Source organism: Stenella coeruleoalba, assembly GCF_951394435.1.
Source record: "Stenella coeruleoalba genome assembly, chromosome: 15".
NCBI classification, from domain to species: domain Eukaryota; kingdom Metazoa; phylum Chordata; class Mammalia; order Artiodactyla; family Delphinidae; genus Stenella; species Stenella coeruleoalba.
In genome coordinates, this window is record NC_137161.1 from 51,844,859 (window position 1) to 51,862,448 (window position 17,590).

The window sequence follows — 17,590 nt, forward strand, 5'->3', positions numbered from 1 at the left end:
CAGTAGGACCTTGTTACTTAATTCATCTTATATATAATAGTTTATATCTGCTAATTCCAAACTCCCAGTCCTTCCCTCCCCCACCCTGCTTCCCCTTGGCACCCACAAGCCTGTTCTCTATGTCTGTGAGTCTGTTTGTTTTGTAGATAAGTTCATTTATGCCATTTTAGATTCTACATATAAGTGATATTATATAGTATTTATCTTTGTCTGACTTCACTTAGTATGATAATGTCTGGTTGTATCCATGTTATTTCATTCTTTTTTATGGTTGAGTAGTATTCCATTGTATATATATAGCACATCTTTATCCATTCATCTGTTGATGGACATTTAGGTTGTTTACATGTGTTGGCTATTGTGAATAGTGCTGCTATGAACAGAGGGGTGCATGTATCTTTTTGAATTATAGTTTTGTCTAGGTATATGTGCAGGAGTGGGATTGCTGGACCATATAGTAATTCTATTTTAAGTTTTCTGAGGAACCTCCACACTGTTTTCCATAGTGGCCGCACCAACTTACATTCCCACCAACAGTGTAGGAGGGTTCTTTTTTCTCCACACCCTCTCCAGTATTTGTTATTTGTAGACTTTTTAATGATGCCCATTCTGACGCTGTGAGGTAGTTTTGATTTGCATTTGCATTTCTCTAATTTCTCTAATTAGTGAGAATCTTTTGGTTGTTGACACGCCTGTTGTAAGACAGAGGGATTGCCGTGCTCAGCCAGCTGTAGGAACTTTGGTTGCATGTGAGTGTCTGGGTCACACCTATCACAAGCCAGATTAGTTAGACGAAACTGCCTTTGTGAAAATTATAAACGGTACCTCATTTAAAATGGAATCAGAGCTCAAAGGGGTTGATCTCACGCCCAACCACTAGACATCAATTGCATTAGCAACAGGTTACTACTTTACTACCCACCAGGAGGAAGATTTTCTCCTGACCTAGCAACAGGTGAGCCAATGAGAGACTGTCAAAATTCAGCCAATGACAAGCCACTACACTCCCATTTTGCTCCAGTGGATTCTTGGGTTACAACAGTCGCTCCGAACTCCTCAGGTCTCCTGTGTACAAGAACCATGTTCTCCAGACTTGCTTATGGTTGCCAGGGTTTGCATATTCCAAATAGCAACTCTTTATTGTCCCCAAATTAACTCATTTTGCTGATAAAATAACTGGCTATTTTATTGTTTTAAGTCAACACCAGGTACCGGAAGAGGTTGTGAGAAGCGGCGGGAGGACAGCTCGGGCACTGGCAGGGGCGGGGACGTCACGCGGTGGGACTCCGGGTTACCAGTCGCCACCCACTCACAACGACGAAGGAAGTAATGGCCGCGAGAGGACAGCCACTGTGCAGGGCCCTCAGGCTCCGCGGGCCTGAGACTCCGTGACATCAACTCTCGCCGCCTGGCAAACGCCAGTTCGCGGCGGTGAAGACACATTGACCTGCGAGGAGCCTCTCTCCGGAGGTACGTCACTTCCCCTTCCGGTTGGATAGAGTGAGGGGTGGGGGTGGGTAAGCCCGCGGCGCAGGAACTGCTCCGGGCGGGCCGTCCGGGCCAGGCGAACCTAAGTGGTTCCGGGCCTGAGCCTCGGAACCCACCTCTGAGTGGCGCGGGGCGGGGAGCTGTCCTCCTTAGAGCGGTGGCCGGACCGGCGGCGACTTGCGGTAGAGCCCCGGGAGGAGGGAGCGGCCTCCACGAAGCCAAGCCATCCGAGGTAACCTAGAAGCGGCTTCCGCTTCAGCGCAGGCTCCGGAGCCCCCGAGAGACGCCGGCCGCTGCAAGGCGGCCGGGGGTATTTCCGAGCCGGGCGGCTGGACTGTCTAGGGCGAGGCCCGCCGTCAGGCTCGTGAGGCCGCTCTCTCCAACGTTTGTGCGGGTGGCGCCCGGGGCCGCGCTGCGGGAGTCCATTCGGACACTGCCCGCAGGCACAGTGCTCGCGGGCGCGCCCGGGCGGTCGTGTCCACTTTCCCGCCTCCGCCGGCGTTTCCTTTACCGGTTGATGTTACTGTGGGAGAAACGGGTGGTCCAGCCTCAGAGAGATCAGCTTCCTCTGATGCGAAAGCCTGGGAAGTGTCCCTGCTCCTCAGAGCCAGGTGGGCATCGGGAGCCGGCCGTTTGTGAGCACCGTGGCTTCCTGGGCAGAATTTCGGTGCCCTTTCCGCTGGATCACCTCAGGGAAAGTGAGGCTCACGAGGCACTCCTCCTCAGCCTCGCTTAGAGGTCTAAATGAGCCCTGGAGAAATGTAGCAGCTGAATGTAATCATCACCAACTAACATGCTGTCCTTTTTCCCAACTGACATTTGGATACACATTTTGTGAACAAGGATCAGCTGTAATTTTTCCTAAGTCAAGTAATGAAAATTAAAAATTCAGGTATAAATCTTCTGCATGGTGCTCTTTATATATCTTACAAAGAAATGCCAAGATGAATGTAGAGCAACTAGTTACTTAATTGGGAGATGCTTTTGAGAAGAGTAAGGCTCCATTTTTCTGAATTACTGTTCTTCCACTCTGGTCTCATTGTTCCAGCTCTTCTGCCAGTTTTCATACAATGCAAAGGAGCACCTCAAATGGTCCAGGAAGTGAAGTCTTTCATCTTCCCAAAAGAGCAAAGGTCATAGAAGTTGTACCCTCTTACTGAAGACAGACTAGGACGATATGTTGAAATTTAAGAGAAACTCAGAATATTCTCCTGATCTTTCCTTTACACGGAGAGGATGGCATAGGAAGTGCATCAATTAAATCTTTGGATAATCCCCAAACTCCTTGGAGCCAGTGGGTACTAGTTTTTTCACCCACCAACCTCTCCTGATTTAATTAATTAATTTATTTTAAAAAATTAATTTATTTAAAAAAATTATTTATTTATTTATTGGCTGTGTTGGGTCTTCGTTTCTGTGTGAGGGCTTTCTCTAGTTGGGGTGAGCGGGGGCCATTCTTCATCGTGGTGTGCGGGCCCCTCACTGTCATGGCCTCTCTTTGTTTTTTTTTTTTTTTGCAGTATGCGGGCCTCTCACTGTGGTGGCCTCTCCCGTTGCGGAGCATAGGCTCCGGACGCACAGGCTCAGTGGCCATGGCTCATGGGCCCAGCTGCTCCGCGGCATGTGGGATCTTCCCAGACCGGGACACGAACCCGTGTCCCGTGCATCGGCAGGCGGACTCTCAACCACTGCACCACCAGGGAAGTCCTGCCGTGGCCTCTCTTGTTGCGGAGCACAGGCTCCAGACACGCAGGCTCAGTAATTGTGGCTCACGGGCCGAATTGCTCTGCGGCATGTGGGATCTTCCTAGACCAGGGCTCGAACCCGTGTCCCCTGCATTGGCAGGCAGATTCTCAACCACTGCGCCACCAGGGAAGCCCTATTTTTTTTTTTTTTTAAGGCAAAGTAATTTATTTACATTTGTCTTCAATAAGTCGTGCTGTATTCCGTTGAATAATAGAAAGAAAAGGAGAGAAACAAAGGTTTGGCAGTTGATTTTTAAAGTTCATTTTTCTCTTATAATAAGTAACAAGTAGTAAAGTTCGTGTGACTTTTTTATTGACATGCACTTTTTTTTTTCTCACTTTAATGCCTTAGAAAGAAGAACCTTCTGTTGGTTTTGTTCCAGATCAGACTGGGCCTCAGTTGTCAAAGATGGTGCTGGTGGTGTGTCCAACACAGGAGCCAAATTGTTCCTAGATCAGAATGATGACAGTAGATCTGAAGGTGGGTAAGTACTTGAACCCTCAGATCAGGACTCTGTGGGAGACCAAGGGACCTGTGACAGGGAGCTCCAGTCAGCATAAGAAATATGCCCCCCAAATGGACAGTCTCAGTCCCAAGAGGTTTCACCAGCACTTCTAGAGCTTCCTCTGTCATGATGCAGCTGGACCCAGGGAGGCTGTTGACCAGCTTCAGAAATTAAGCCCATGGTGGCTGAGGCCAGAGATTCAGTCAGAAGTGCAGATCTTGGAACTTGTGGTCCTAGAGTAGTTCCTGACCATTCTGCCCAGGGACACCCAGACTTGCATAAAGAAGCACCATCTACAGAGCATTGAGGAGGCTGTGGTCCTGGTAGAACACTTACAGAGGGAATCTGGTCAAATGAGGAATGGGGTGAGAAGAAAGATTCTTCATGTGTGCAGTAAAACAGGGTGAAGGTGGATGTATTGGGGGCAGTTAATTGGGAAATAAGATGAATTAAGTCTCAGTTCTGTTGTTCCTTTAGGACATGTAAAGCAGGACGTGAAAGCACAGACCCACAGCCATAGTCAGTCCACAGGTTTCAGAGATCCTGGCAGACTTCCCTGGCCTTAGGGAGAGTTGCTTTTTGCCCTCTTTGGAGCCAGGGTGTGTTGAGGGTAATGAGCCTAGTCTGGCTTGGCAAAAGAGATGAGCCTCAAGTTCTTAGAAACAAACAAAAGGCAATAAGGAGTTGGAGAGGAAGGGACAGATCCAAAAAGCAGTAATTCTCAGAGACCAAAGGAGAGTGAAGATAGGAAAGAGAGGGAGAAACCAAACAACTAGAGGAAGACTGCCCAGGAAGAGAAAAAGTAGAAAGAAAACAGGGAAAGAAAGATTTGGAAATCCCAACAGAGTAGCTGAGAGAAGAAAGAGCGTGAGGGATAGTGTCCTCTGTACCGTAGACAAGGGCCTCCACTGCCCTCCCTCAGTGGTTGTTCCTTGGCTGTGCTGTGAGCGGGGATCCAGGGCATGCCCTTGGGCAGGTGGCAGCATACCAGCTGGCTTCACAGGCCTGCTGAGAATACCGGGAGGGCACACGTTTTGTGTCAAAATCATTTGGGGATAGGTTGGAGCCTTGACTCTTTCCTCCCACTTTTTTCTCCATTTCATCCCAATCCTCTGTGAGACTCTTCCCTGGCAATGTGGAAAATCTGGTTGACAGGACAACTTTTTTTTTTTTTTTTTTTTTGGCGTACACGGGCCTCTCACTGTTGTGGCCTCTCCAGTTGTGGAGCACAGGCTCTGGACGTGCAGGTTCAGCGGCCATGGCTCACAGGCCCAGCCGCTCCGCAGCATGTGGGATCTTCCTGGACCGGGGCACGAACCCATGTCCCCTGCATCAGCAGGCGGACTCTCAACCACTGCGCCACCAGGGAAGCCCGACAGGACAACTTTTAAATTCAATTCCTTTATCTTTTGAGAGAGTTAGAGGACAGGAAACCGCTAAGGCAAGAATCTAAGTTGGGAGAGAAAGTCTGTCAAGGCAGCATGAGAACAGGTGGCCTGTGCAGCCCTGTTAGTGGTCTGAGCTGGGCTGGTTGCAGAGGATGGGGGCTGCTGTCTTGGAGGGCTGACAGTAACCACACCTTTTTTCCTCTTCTGCCAATTTTCCTATATTTTGTGTATAGTTCTTGTGGGAAATTGGTGGTCCCGTATCTCTCTTAAGTCTTTGTGACATTTCCTTTAGTGTCTCCTTCTTCCCACAGTTTGCACTCTGCTTTTTCCTCCCTCTCCCACCAACTCCCAAACGAAAAGTAAGTTCCATAGTAACAAGGATGGGCATTATTTCTAGGTTGCAGACCATGAGCTGGGAAAGGAGGCAGTGCTCTTGGGAGAGACAGCAGAGGCCCTAGGCTTCAAGCTGAAGCCAGCAGAGGCCCAGCAAGTGGGCATGTCCCAGGATGAAGAATTTTGGAATACACACCAGAGTCTACAAGAGCTGCTGATCAGGAATACCCACAAAGAAACTGAGCCCGTATGTGAGAGGGGTAAGGAGCTTCACGTTACTTGCCTTCTCCTGGGAGCTGGGATAGTAATTTGTTAAGCCAGAATGTTGTTACCATTTTCTTTCTTGCCCTGTGGATCTACTAATGTAGCCACGTTAGCAATTAGGATGCCCCCCAGATTATGGTAGAGCAGACCAGGTGTGGTTGAAGGTGGGGGTTGGCCTAAGATTCAGAAATCTCCAAACCACAGAACCCTGGTAATAACATCAGGAATTCTGTTTTTAGAAAAGCAGAGAGGGTCAGTCTCACCTCATGCTGAAAATATGGAAGGAATTGGGATCAGAATGGGTGGTTAGTGGCAGAATGTGAACACTATTTGTACCAGAAAAAAAGTAATAAATGATAAAAAAAGAAAAAAACTACATCTCTTACTGTACACTGGATTCCCTGAGTATTTTGTTTTCAATTTATGTCACGAGAAGGTAATAAAAATTTTTTTCGTTTCATTAATTTGCTCATGAAAACTAGGGAACCTGTTTTAGAGGCTGGTAGTTCCATGGTTTTCATTTATAATGAGAGAGGCATTTCTGAACACACACACTTTTTTTTTTAATAAATAAATTTATGTATTTATTTATTTTTGGCTGTTTTGGATCTTTGTTGCTGCACGTGGGCTTTCTCTAGTTGCGGTGAGCGAGGTGGTGCGTGGGCTTCTCATTGTGGTGGCTTTTCTTGTTGCAGAGCATGGGCTCTGGGTGCGCGGGCTTCAGTAGTTGTGGCTCTTGGGCTCTAGAGCACAGGCTCAGTATCGGGGGTGCACGGGCTTAGTTGCTCCATGGCATGTAGGATCTTCCTGGACCAGGGCTTGAACCCATGTCCCCTGCATTGGCAGGCGGATTCTTAACCACTGCGCCACCAGGGAAGTCCAGCACACGTACTTGTAAAGGTATCTCATCAATACTAAAAAAATCGGGGTCTTCTGTATTTTAGAAAAGAGGCTACCACGTTCAGAAACAGAAGCGAGAGAAATTACCTCTGCTATCTTTCACCCACAGCGGTGCCTGCTCACCGGATCCTAGCCTTTCCTGAACAGACAAACACCAAAGACTGGCCAGTGGCACCTGAGCCTATCTTGCCTGAGTCCCAGGTGAGCTGTGCTTTCCAGCTTCTTAGGGCTGCCTCTCCCTGCTGCCCTTGACCTACACTGCCCAGCACGTGCTTAGAGGCGTGTTAACCCAGATGATCCTGCTGGGGAACTGGACACCTCCCAGACTGTTTGCTGATCCCTTGCCTCTTCCATTTCTGCCTCCTCACTTTAAAAAGTATCATGTGCTGTTCCTTTAGTTCCTGGCCTAACATACAAATCATGGGTCAGATGGTTGGGCTGCTTTTGAAGTGGCAAATACTTAGCTAAAGCGTATTCTCTTTTTAGAGCTTGTTGACATTTGAAGAAGTGGCCATATATTTTTCCCAGGAAGAATGGGAGTTACTGGATCCTACTCAGAAGGCCCTCTACAATGATGTAATGCAAGAAAACTATGAGACTGTCATCTCTCTAGGTAAAGATTCTCCCCTTCCCTTCATTGAATCTTTTTTTTTTAAATTTTTTTAATTTATCTTTTTGGCTGTGTTGGGTCTTCGTTGCTGCACGCGGGCTTTCTCTAGTTGCGGCGAGCAGGGCCTACTCTTTGTTGTGGTGCATGGGCTTCTCATTGCAGTGACTTCTCGTTGCAGAGCACGGGCTCTAGGCACGTGGGCTTCAGCAATTGTGGCTCGTGGGCTCTAGAGTGCAGGCTTAGTAGTTGTGGCACATGGGCTTAGTTGCTCTGCGGCATGTGGGATCTTCCCTGACCAGGGCTCAAACTTGTGTCCCCTGCACTGGCAGGCGGATTCTTAACCACTGCGCCACCAGGGAAGTCCTGAATCTTTTTTTAAAAAAATTATTTATTTGGCTGCGTCAGACCTTAGTTGTGGCATGCGAGATCTTCGATGTGGCATGCGAGATGTTTCGTTGCGGCACGTGGGCTTCTCTCTAGTTGTGGCACACAAGCTCTAGAGCGCGCGGGCTCTGTAGTTTTGGCGCGGGCTTCATTGCCCCGCGGCATGTGGGATTTTAGTTCCCTGACCAGGGGTTGAACCCCCGTCTGCTGCATTGGAAGGTGGATTCTTGACTACTAAACCACCAGGGAAGTTCTTTGCCCTTCCCTTTGCATAGGAGTTGAGTAATCTGTCATATTCTTGGCTTTCTCTGTGAGAGAGTCTCTTTTCCAGTTGCTTTTTTTTTTTTTTTCTTTTTTATATACACAGATATATTTACCAGTTGCTTTTTGATTCTCAGATAGTGGTTCGGCAGGGAAAAGGTGTAACCAGTTTACCTGGGAGCTTTTGCCAAGTTCACATGCTCATTCCTTATCCAGAATTTTTGTTCCCTTCCGTCCAAATTTGCTTTGCTCTTCTCTTTCCTGTCTCCCTAAAGGACACTACCATTCACCCAGTATTTCAGGCCAGAAAACCTATGGATCATTCTTCACTGTGATCTTGCCATCCTACCCCACTACTAGGTCATCGCTAATCAGCTTGGCTCCACCCTCACAGTGTAGCTTGAATCAGATCATGTCTCAGCCTCTTGTGCTGTTACCATCCTTGTCTCAGCCACAAGGTTCACTCAATACTTTCTAACTGCCACCACTCCTGCCCTCCCACAATCAGTTTTCCACACAGCAGCCAGAGTCTTTTAAAAACCTAATCATGGGGGGCTTCCCTGGTGGCGCAGTGGTTAAGAATCCGCCTGCCAATGCAGGGGACACGAGTTTGAGCCCTGCTCCAGGAAGTTCCCACATGCTGCAGAGCAACTCAGCCTGTGCGCCACAACTACTGAGCCTGTGTACCACAACTACTGAAGCGCACTCGTCTAGAGCCTGTGCTCTGCAACAAGGGAAGACATAACAATGAGAAGCCCACACACTGCAACAAAGAGTAGCCCCCACTTGCTCACTGCAACTAGAGAAAGCCCGCGTACAGCAACGAATACCCAACACAGCCAAAAATAAATAAATAAAATAAAGGTATTTAAAAAAACAAAAAAAACACCCCTAATCACGGGGAATTCCCTGGTGGTCCAGTGGTTAGGACTCTGCACTTTCAGTGTGAAGGGTGTAGGTTCAATCCCTGGTTGGGGAAGTAAGATCCTGGAAGCTGCAGGGTGTGGCCAAAAAAACCAAACCTAATCAGATGATGACATTTTCAGCTTAAAAACCTTACGATAACTTCTCATCACATTCAATATAAGAACCAAATTCCTTACCAAGGCTTCCTCCACGATCTGGCCCCTCCTCATCTCCCTGCTGTCGTCTCCTGCCACTCGTGCCCTTGCTCTGGCCTCTTTATTCACACTGCTCATCTTGTTGTTTCATGGGCTTGGTGTGCTCATTTCTTTCTCCTTCCCTGTGCCTGGCACACTTTTCTGCCATATGACAAAACTCAGTTTAGGGTTCTGCTCAAAATATCACTTTTTTTCCTTTTTTTTTAAATATATATTTATGTGGCTGTGCAGGGTCTTAGTTTGGCACTCTGGATCTTTAGTTGCAGCATGCGGGATTTTTAGTTGCAGCATGCGAACTCTTAGTTGCAGCATCTTAGCTCCCCAACCACGGATCGAACCCGGACCCACTGCATTGGGAGCATGGGTCTTAACCACTGGACCACCAAGGAAGTCCTTCAAATATCACTAAGAGAGGCTTTTCACATAGCCTTATTTAAAATATCTTCACAGAAGCAGAATCTTGAGTGTTCTCTCACCCTGCTCTAGTTTTCTTCAAAACGTTTATCACTTCCTGATATTTTATTTGCGTGTTTATTGACATTAGACTGTCTCACTCTGCGCTAGAAGATAAGCTCTCTGAGATCAAGGGGCTTGGCTTATTCACCACTGTATCCCTAGCACATAGAGGGTGCCTGGTGCACCATAGCCACTCAGCACATATGTATTGAATGACTGAGTGATGAATGCTTTCCATACTTGGCAATATGATTTAAAGAAAGTCCACTAAGTAATTCTGGTCTGTTTCCTCCACCTGGATGTGAACCAGTGAGCTATAGGAGTAGTAGAAATCTTTCCTGGTCCAGTGTCTGGTACCTGAGAACTCAATTGAAACTTGCTATAATATAACAGGAATCACTTGTATTTATGATACCCAGCCCACTGACCTTCACATTGACTCCCCTAGACCTTGCCTTATCCAGTATGAGTCTTCCTAAAGAGGTAATAGGACCAGCCTGTATTTCCTGTAGCCTCTGGAGTTTGGTTACAGCTTAGTTGAATATGGAGTATTGGTTTCAGAAGATGGGGAACATGCAATGAATTCGCATACCCTTTTCATAAATCTAGCTTAGATTTATTTCCCAGTCTTTACATACCCACTCACAAATGCAGTATAGTGTAAACTTAATATTGGATATGAGACACTCCATTTAACCATTCAGGATAAGAAACTGTTAAAGTATCTTTTGCACTTCCTGAAGTAGTCTGGAATTAGTGAACCATTGTTAGTTCCAGTCACTGACTTCAGTTTTTTATTTCACAGCATTATTTGTGCTCCCCAAAACTAAAGTGATCTGCTGCTTAGAGCAAGGGGAAGAGCCATGGGTTCAAGGACCCCCAATATTCAAAGACAGTCCCGAAGAGCTGTTTTCAGGTAAATATACCATGGGAAGAGGAGAAATGTGCCTTGGTAGGAACCTTTACAAGGGCTTAACATTTTAAGATTCTACTTCCCTATTTTTTTTAAATCAGTGAATATTGCGTTTTTTTCTATTCCCATGGTTTTCTTGCTCTGACATACAGTTGGCTGATTCTTATGTTTATTCCAACAGAGATAAAGATGAAAAATGACACTGAAAATCATCAACCTATATGTTTTTCTGACTTAGAAATACAAGCACCAGGAGACATAGTATCAAAAAAAGCCAGTGTGAATGTTCATCAGAAAACAATGGGCAAAGAAAATCATGGTGATACACATAGGGTGGGGAAATGGCACCAAGATTTTCCAGTGAAGGAAGGAATTAAATTTTCAAACTGGTGGGAAGAAGAGCTGCTGAAACTTATCGAGCTTCATGAGAAAGAACGTGCAGGAGAGAAGCCTTTTAAATGTCAGGAATGTGGGAAAAGCTTCAGAGTTAGTTCTGACCTTATTAAGCACCAAAGAATTCACACTGAAGAGAAACCATATAAATGTGAACAGTGTGATAAGAGGTTTAGATGGAGGTCAGATCTCAATAAGCACTTAACAACACACCAAGGAGTAAAGCCATATAAATGCTCATGGTGTGGGAAAAGCTTCAGTCAAAATTCACATCTCCACACACACCAAAGAACTCACACTGGAGAGAAGCCCTTTATATGTCATCAATGTGGAAAAAAATTCAGTCAAAATTCCCACCTTATTAAACACCGGAGAACCCACCTGTAGCACATGCAGGAGAATCTTCAATAAGTGCTCAAGACTTTGACACCAGTGAAGGAAAGCTTGTTCAGTGTCCTCAGCCTACAGACATATACCAAGCGGCACTTGACCCTAAAGTTTATGAAAAAATGCAAAATTAAGAAGCATGAAGAATTTTTCACCAGTGGAAAATTTGGAGATGTAAACGTCATGTTTCACAGAAAGAAATCAGGGTTGACTGTGGAGGGGAAACGTTAATAGTTGTACTACTTACTGTTTTTACTTAGAACTTTCACTGAATTCTTTAGCAAAAATAGTGTTCTAAGAATATTCTGAGTAAGGGAAAAAGCTGCTTTGGGATTGTACCTGGCAAAATAGCAAGATCAGCTTCAAAATAGCAGATGCAGTCATGAATCATCAGTCTTCTTTGGTCACAGAATGACCTCCCCAGCCACTCTTAAGCACATATGATAGAAACATTTGTAGCATGGTCTTCCAAAACAAAAAGCAGTAATATACATGTTTCATTGCATACCATTGTCTTCCAGTTAGCAGACTTATGAATTTCAGTAGTCTCATGAGGTAGAAATGAATTCTAATATAAAGTTTTCCAAGAACCAAATTGGATTTTCTTACTCTGTTTTGTCATTGGACAGTGTTCACAAAGTTGACCTGGTTCTGAGTTCCTTCTTGAACATTTTAGCAACTATATCTCTTTAGTCCTGTTAGCACAGTTTTTACTGTGATGAAGTCATTTACTTCACTGTTAGAGAATCTGCCAGGTGAACTAATAATGCACTATCATTGCCTCTCATTTGTGGTGTTGGAAAAAAGAATATCTAATGAGGTCATGTGGACATGGGTTGGAATTTTTAGCCATTTGGTATGTTTTAGATGAAAAGAAGAATTTTCTGCAATTAACTGGACTCCTTACCTCACAATGCCAATAGGATAAAACAGCCATAAACATGAGCACTTTTCTGAAGCTCATGGAAATTAATGGGAATTCAGGATCAACTTCTTAGGTTTTTGTCTGTTTGTATTTTAACGTGGCTTTTGTTTGTTACTAAGAACAACAAGAAAGTTATGTTTGTCTGGGAACTGGAGTGTATGCAGTAGGGAGGATCCTGTGGGTCACTGGGAATGGTGCTCTGGGAATTCAGTGAGCAGGAGACCAAGTTCCCAAAAGGAAAGGTTTGGGAACTGATGTTGAGTGGCAGGCAAGGCTAGGTGAACCTGCATCTGCCTTGGTTGACTTACACTGTAAACTGTTAAACAGGCAGGGTCTTCCAGTTTCTGTTTTCTCCAGCATAGCATAGAATGCCAAAAAGCTATGGGCTGTGGATTTTCTTATAACACCTACAGCAGTGATTCAGATGTGTTCCTGTTAGAGCTTTCAGGTAGTATTAGGAAAGAGGTTAAATGATCTCTTACAAATCTCTTATAAAAAGGGAAGTTAGGTTCAAAGAGATCCAGAGGCTTGTTAAGACCCCATAGCTAGTGGGTCTGTTGGCTGTCACTTAGCTGCATCAGTCAGGCCTGAGGGCAGGATTAGCAGGACTGATCTGTATGTTGTCCCTGCCCAGCCAGCCTGGATGACATTGTATTGTGTCTATTTCTATTTCTAGCTTGTAACACATTCCTGTTTCTTGATTGGTTACTGAAACACTCTTAAATCTCCAGTTTCCATATGAAATAGAGATAACACTCAACTCAGGGTTTTTCTGGGGGTTAGAGGGGTTGATGAAGGAAAAACACCTATCGGCCTGGGAAATAGCAGGGTCTCAGTCAGTGTGCGTGTCCTTCCCTTTCCCCTGGTCCCCAGTGGTATGTTGGGTGGACTGACTACATTAAAGGAGCAGATGCATTTGTGGCTGTTGCAGCTCCTTCCAGGAGCTGAGCACTCGTGGTGGTGGTTTGCTCGGTTGATTTGGTCCTTGGCTTCAGTGCCTAATGGTGTAAGTCACCTGAGGTTTTTCTGCTGCTGTCAGCAGGATTTCATTTTCTTCTCTTAAGATAACTGTACCAGTATACCAGTGTGCTTATTTTTTAAGCTCGGCCAGCTCTGCAGCTCTGGTCTGCATAGATCTTACCCAACAGTCTCAGCCTTACACCCCTGGGACTCTGTTTTTTCTCCCAAGATATACATGTGGATTTCTTGCTGACACTGCATTCATTCATTCAATTTGATGAGGGCCTATTATGTACCCAGGTAGTCTTCTAAACTAAGGATATAGTAGTGGACAAGGAGACAAAATGCATATCCTCATGGAGCTTGTATCCTAGTGAACAGTAAGAAGGGAGTGGTTAGACTTTTTTCTCCTTGCAGTTAGCATCCTGAGATAGTTTTGAGCAATGGGTGTGAGCAAAAGTTTCCCTTCTCGGCTGTAGCATTTGTTTGTTGCTGCAGGACTCTCTAGTGGTGTCTTTTCCTGCCTCAGTCATATAAGCACATAGAGAGGAGTCACAAGATCAGAACAGTCTGGAATGCCGAGCCCCCCACATTGGGGAGGGGTATCTGTTCTGGAGAGTCCCCCAGACCTATAATGGACTGTAGGAATGAGAAATAAACTTTTGTTGTGTTAAGTCAATGGGATGTTGGTGCTATGTGTTTCTGCAGCATAACCTGGCCTGTCAGTAAGACCGTCTTCTGCTAGAGCTCAGGAAACTTCTTTGTCATTCCACCTGGTCTTTGGTCCTTGGAAGAGATCTAGTTTCCTCTAGATGCTCCACTGAGCTGGTGTAACACTGATGGGAACACTTAGGAGCTTATAAGACTATAGGTGATGGGAAAGACAGACTGCTTGCTTGCTTACCAGGGACAAATCCTGTAGAGGTCAGTTGTTGAAGTGGATGAGGCAACCATCTGTCTCTCTCTCTGGCCTTATTCCATTTCGTTGTCTTTGTCTGCCCTCTGTTCCACTGCTCCACAGCCCTGCATGCACAGGAAGGGCTTCTGTTGATCAGTGGGCTAGGGAGAGGTTAGGGGTTCCTTTCCATTCTAAGTGAGTGCAGTAGACTTCAAGGAATGGTTTGGTAAATAGCTCTGTTGTACCTTCTTTGAATTGTGCCTTAGAAAATGGGAAGGAGATCACCAAGTTTTCCCAGATTGTTGTAAAGAGGAAGGTGGCTTCTTTTCCTGGACTGAAAGGTAACAGTTGGGAAGAAGCTTGGACAGGAAAACAGGAGCAGGGCACTCCAGCTGGGGAATGAGAAACTTCCAGTGGGAAAGTTCTAACTTAGCCACTAATCAGCACAGTGTTTTACTACTACGTATGTTTTGGAATTTGGGTTGGATGTATTCAGGTTGGAAGAAGGCATTCTATACCTCATCACAGCGATGAGAGCCGATTAGTAAAACAGCAAGGTAAAACTAAAACTGTGAGGCTTCGTTTAAAAAATCAGACACAACCCTAGGTTCAGCCTCAGACAGTGTTAAAGTTCTCACTAATATGACCTGCAAAATCAGATGATTTCTAGGACAAACCAGAAGGTGCTTCGTTTTTGTGTGTCCAGTTAACAGCCTTATAGTGGCTCCAAGGTTGGTTCTGAGAATTGGATCACTGACCTAGCCTTGTCCCCAAATCCTCGACCCCTTCTCTGCATGGGTCCCAGTGGACACGGTCCTGTGACCATTGTATACCCAGAGTTCTCGCCATTAAGCTGACTGTAACCTCAAGCTCATCTTGAGAATCTCAACTATCTTTTAACTGGAGGGGAAGTACAGGAGGAGAGCTTGGATAAAACAAACTGCTAGGGTTTCGATCAGCTTTTGAAACAGAACTGTTTAATTGTGCTGGAGATTTTTAGAGGAAGAATGCTAAGCAGGCTTTTCTATCCAGCTGGACAGTTGGGATAATAAAAAGCTTTGAACACCATAAAGGATTTTCCAGACATTCGTTGAACCACTCCACAGACAAGTGTTTACCGAGCATCTTGTGCATTTCCTGGCTCCTTCCCACTCATGTGTAATGGATCAAGGCTGCCCATTACTTTTCTCTCAGGAGCTTTCCCTCTAGTGCTTACAGTGGATTATTTGCTGAAGGCCTCACGTTCTTTCTGTGGGTTATCTCCTGTACAGTCTCTGAAGTGCCCTGAGTAGGAAGTGCTGAAGCTTTACCCACATTCTGTTTCTAGGGTTCTTTCCAAACAAGTACAGAAGCAATTTGTTGCTGAATCTATTCCACACTTGTCACTTTTATAGTTTCTTCCTTGTGTGGGTTCAATGGAGAGCAAGGCTGGAGCACTGTTTAAAGCATCTACCGAACCCAATGTATGTGTAGGGTTTCTTTGTGTATGAATTCTCCAGTGGACAAGGGTACTGGGCTGTACTGAAGTTCTTTCCGCAGTCAAGCGTCTATAAGGCTTTCCTTCTGTATAAATCATCCATATCTGATAATGCCTGCACTTCACTCAAAGCAGTTCTCCCATCTGGCTCTTGTGAGAGGAATTATGCAAGCAAGCTCTTGTCTTTCACTCAGTTTCAGATTTAGGAAAACTATCAGAATCGCTTTTCATTTCCACCACAGTAGGATTATGAATCTTGAATTGCACAGATCTAAGCACTAATACAAAAATAAGGTTTATAGTATTTGAATACCCTGAACCTTCAAGGAAAAACTTGGTAAGAAATCTTTCTGTTGAATGTTTTTAACCAATGAATATAATATTTCCAGCATCATGATTTTCACACTAAGCATTTGTCCATGACTTGTACAAACAGAACAGTTTCAAAGCATGTGAAAAAATGAAAAAGTGGAGGATCTTTAATGTTCACAAAGAGAAGAGATATTTTAAGCTTCAGAACAATCTTTTTAAAATGTTAGTAGCTTAAGGAACAATAGTTTCTCACACAGAGGAGTTATGGAAATGTGTTTTAATGTTTCCTTCTTCCTGTAACTTCCTGTTGAGTAAGCATTACCCAGCATCAAAGCTATTCATCATCCTTAAAGGAGGAGCTCATATTTCCAGTCTTACTCTTCTTTGAGTTAAGAGGCGCTTCTACAGTATTCTCCTCTTGGGTCTCTCCACAGCTCCCACAGTTTGAAATCCAAGCTTGCACAAGGGCTCTGTCTTCCCTTGACCTTCACTCTTATACCAGTCAGTCATGTCTGCACTTAACCATTCTGAGTATTGTGTTTATTCCCTTCATAGGAAGTATCACAAGGCAGAGTTATTTGGTTTGGTTGCTTTTGTCTGTCTTAACCCATTAGAATATAAGCATCAGGAGGGCAGGGGTTTTGTCTGTCTTGTGTAGACTTCAGTGTTGGGCACAAAACTGACATAATATAAATACAAGGATGAAAATACAGTTGATTCTTCAACAACGCGCAGGGTAGGTTAGTTGCGCCAACTCCTACACAGTTGAAAATCCATGTATAACTTTACAGTTGGCCCTCTGCATCTGCAGCTTCAACCAACCATGGATCATGTGCTGCGGTACCTATTTATTGAAAAAAGTCCACATGTAAGTGGAGCCTTGCAGTTCAAACACATGTTCTTCAAGGGTCCACTTATATCAAACAGAAAAAAACTGCCACAGCCACCTGAACATTAGCTTTGGTTACTCAGAGCACCCCCTGGCCCAGTGTTCTCCTTTCTTCAGGTATTGAGTGCTTGACAAATGTGTGATGGTCATGAGTCCTGGTCTTGTTCTTTATCAGGAGAGATGGAAGAGAAGAGCATGCAGGCCCTCTGAAGGAATGCACAGAGGATTCCTATGTTGGGGACGTTGGAATGTGTGAGGCTATCATTCTATCTGAATGAATGCTGTAGCTTGGAGCTCAGGGAACTTCACCCTGGAATAAGAAGACTGGATTCCATGTGCACCCCAAGGAAAGCACCTCCACTCAGGTTGCCTGTCCTCTCAGCACCCACCCCCACCATGTCTGCTCTCCAACACTTGCCATTAGTAAGCGCCTGAATACCCACACAGACCTAGGGGTCTTGCAGGCACTCAGCACATCTCTTCCCAAGGACTGTCTCAACACCGAGGTGTATAGAAGGACCTGGAAGGGGCCTTGGAAATCTGTTCTGTCAGTGGGTACCAAACGTAGGTAGAGAACAATGTGAGCTATGCAGAGCTATTCCATGAAAAAAGTATTATGCACCCAAGTAAATCTGGGGGCAGTGGGTTAAAGTCAATGTTTTGTTATAGGAGGACTTCTCAGTGCTTATGTTTAAATGTACACTGCAGGGCTTCCCTAGTGGCACAGTGGTTAAGGATCCGCCTGCCAATGCAGGGGACACGTGTTTGAGCCCTGGTCCAAGAAGATCCCACATGCCACTGAGCAACTAAGCCTGTGTGCGACAACTACTGAGCCTGCACTCTAGAGCCCTCGTACTACAACTCTTGAGCCCGCGTACCTAGAGCCCATGCTCCACAACAGGAGAAGCCACCGCAATGAGAAGCTCGTGCACCGCAAGGAAGAGTAACCCCCACTCGACACAACTAAAGAAAGCCCAGGC

At 45.3% G+C, this 17,590-nt stretch overlaps 1 protein-coding gene across 6 annotated transcripts; it reads left to right on the top strand.

Annotated features, from left to right (window-relative positions):
* Positions 1–984: 984 nt before the first annotated feature.
* LOC307198254 (zinc finger protein 75A-like) lies at positions 985–17,050 on the top strand. Of its 6 annotated transcripts, XM_079945045.1 has the most exons (8): positions 1,038–1,111; positions 1,199–1,470; positions 3,586–3,714; positions 5,525–5,720; positions 6,734–6,825; positions 7,111–7,237; positions 10,262–10,372; positions 10,551–17,050. In XM_079945045.1, exons 3-8 carry the CDS (start codon positions 3,694–3,696, stop codon positions 11,147–11,149), a joined length of 1,146 nt encoding a protein of 381 aa, XP_079801171.1. In that variant the 5' UTR covers positions 1,038–1,111; positions 1,199–1,470; positions 3,586–3,693; the 3' UTR covers positions 11,150–17,050. The 6 variants fall into 6 exon arrangements, with proteins under 6 accessions (XP_079801170.1, XP_079801173.1, XP_079801175.1 ...); XM_079945044.1 differs by having other exon boundaries at positions 985–1,470; XM_079945047.1 differs by having other exon boundaries at positions 985–1,470; positions 3,617–3,714.
* The last annotated feature ends 540 nt before the right edge of the window (positions 17,051–17,590 follow it).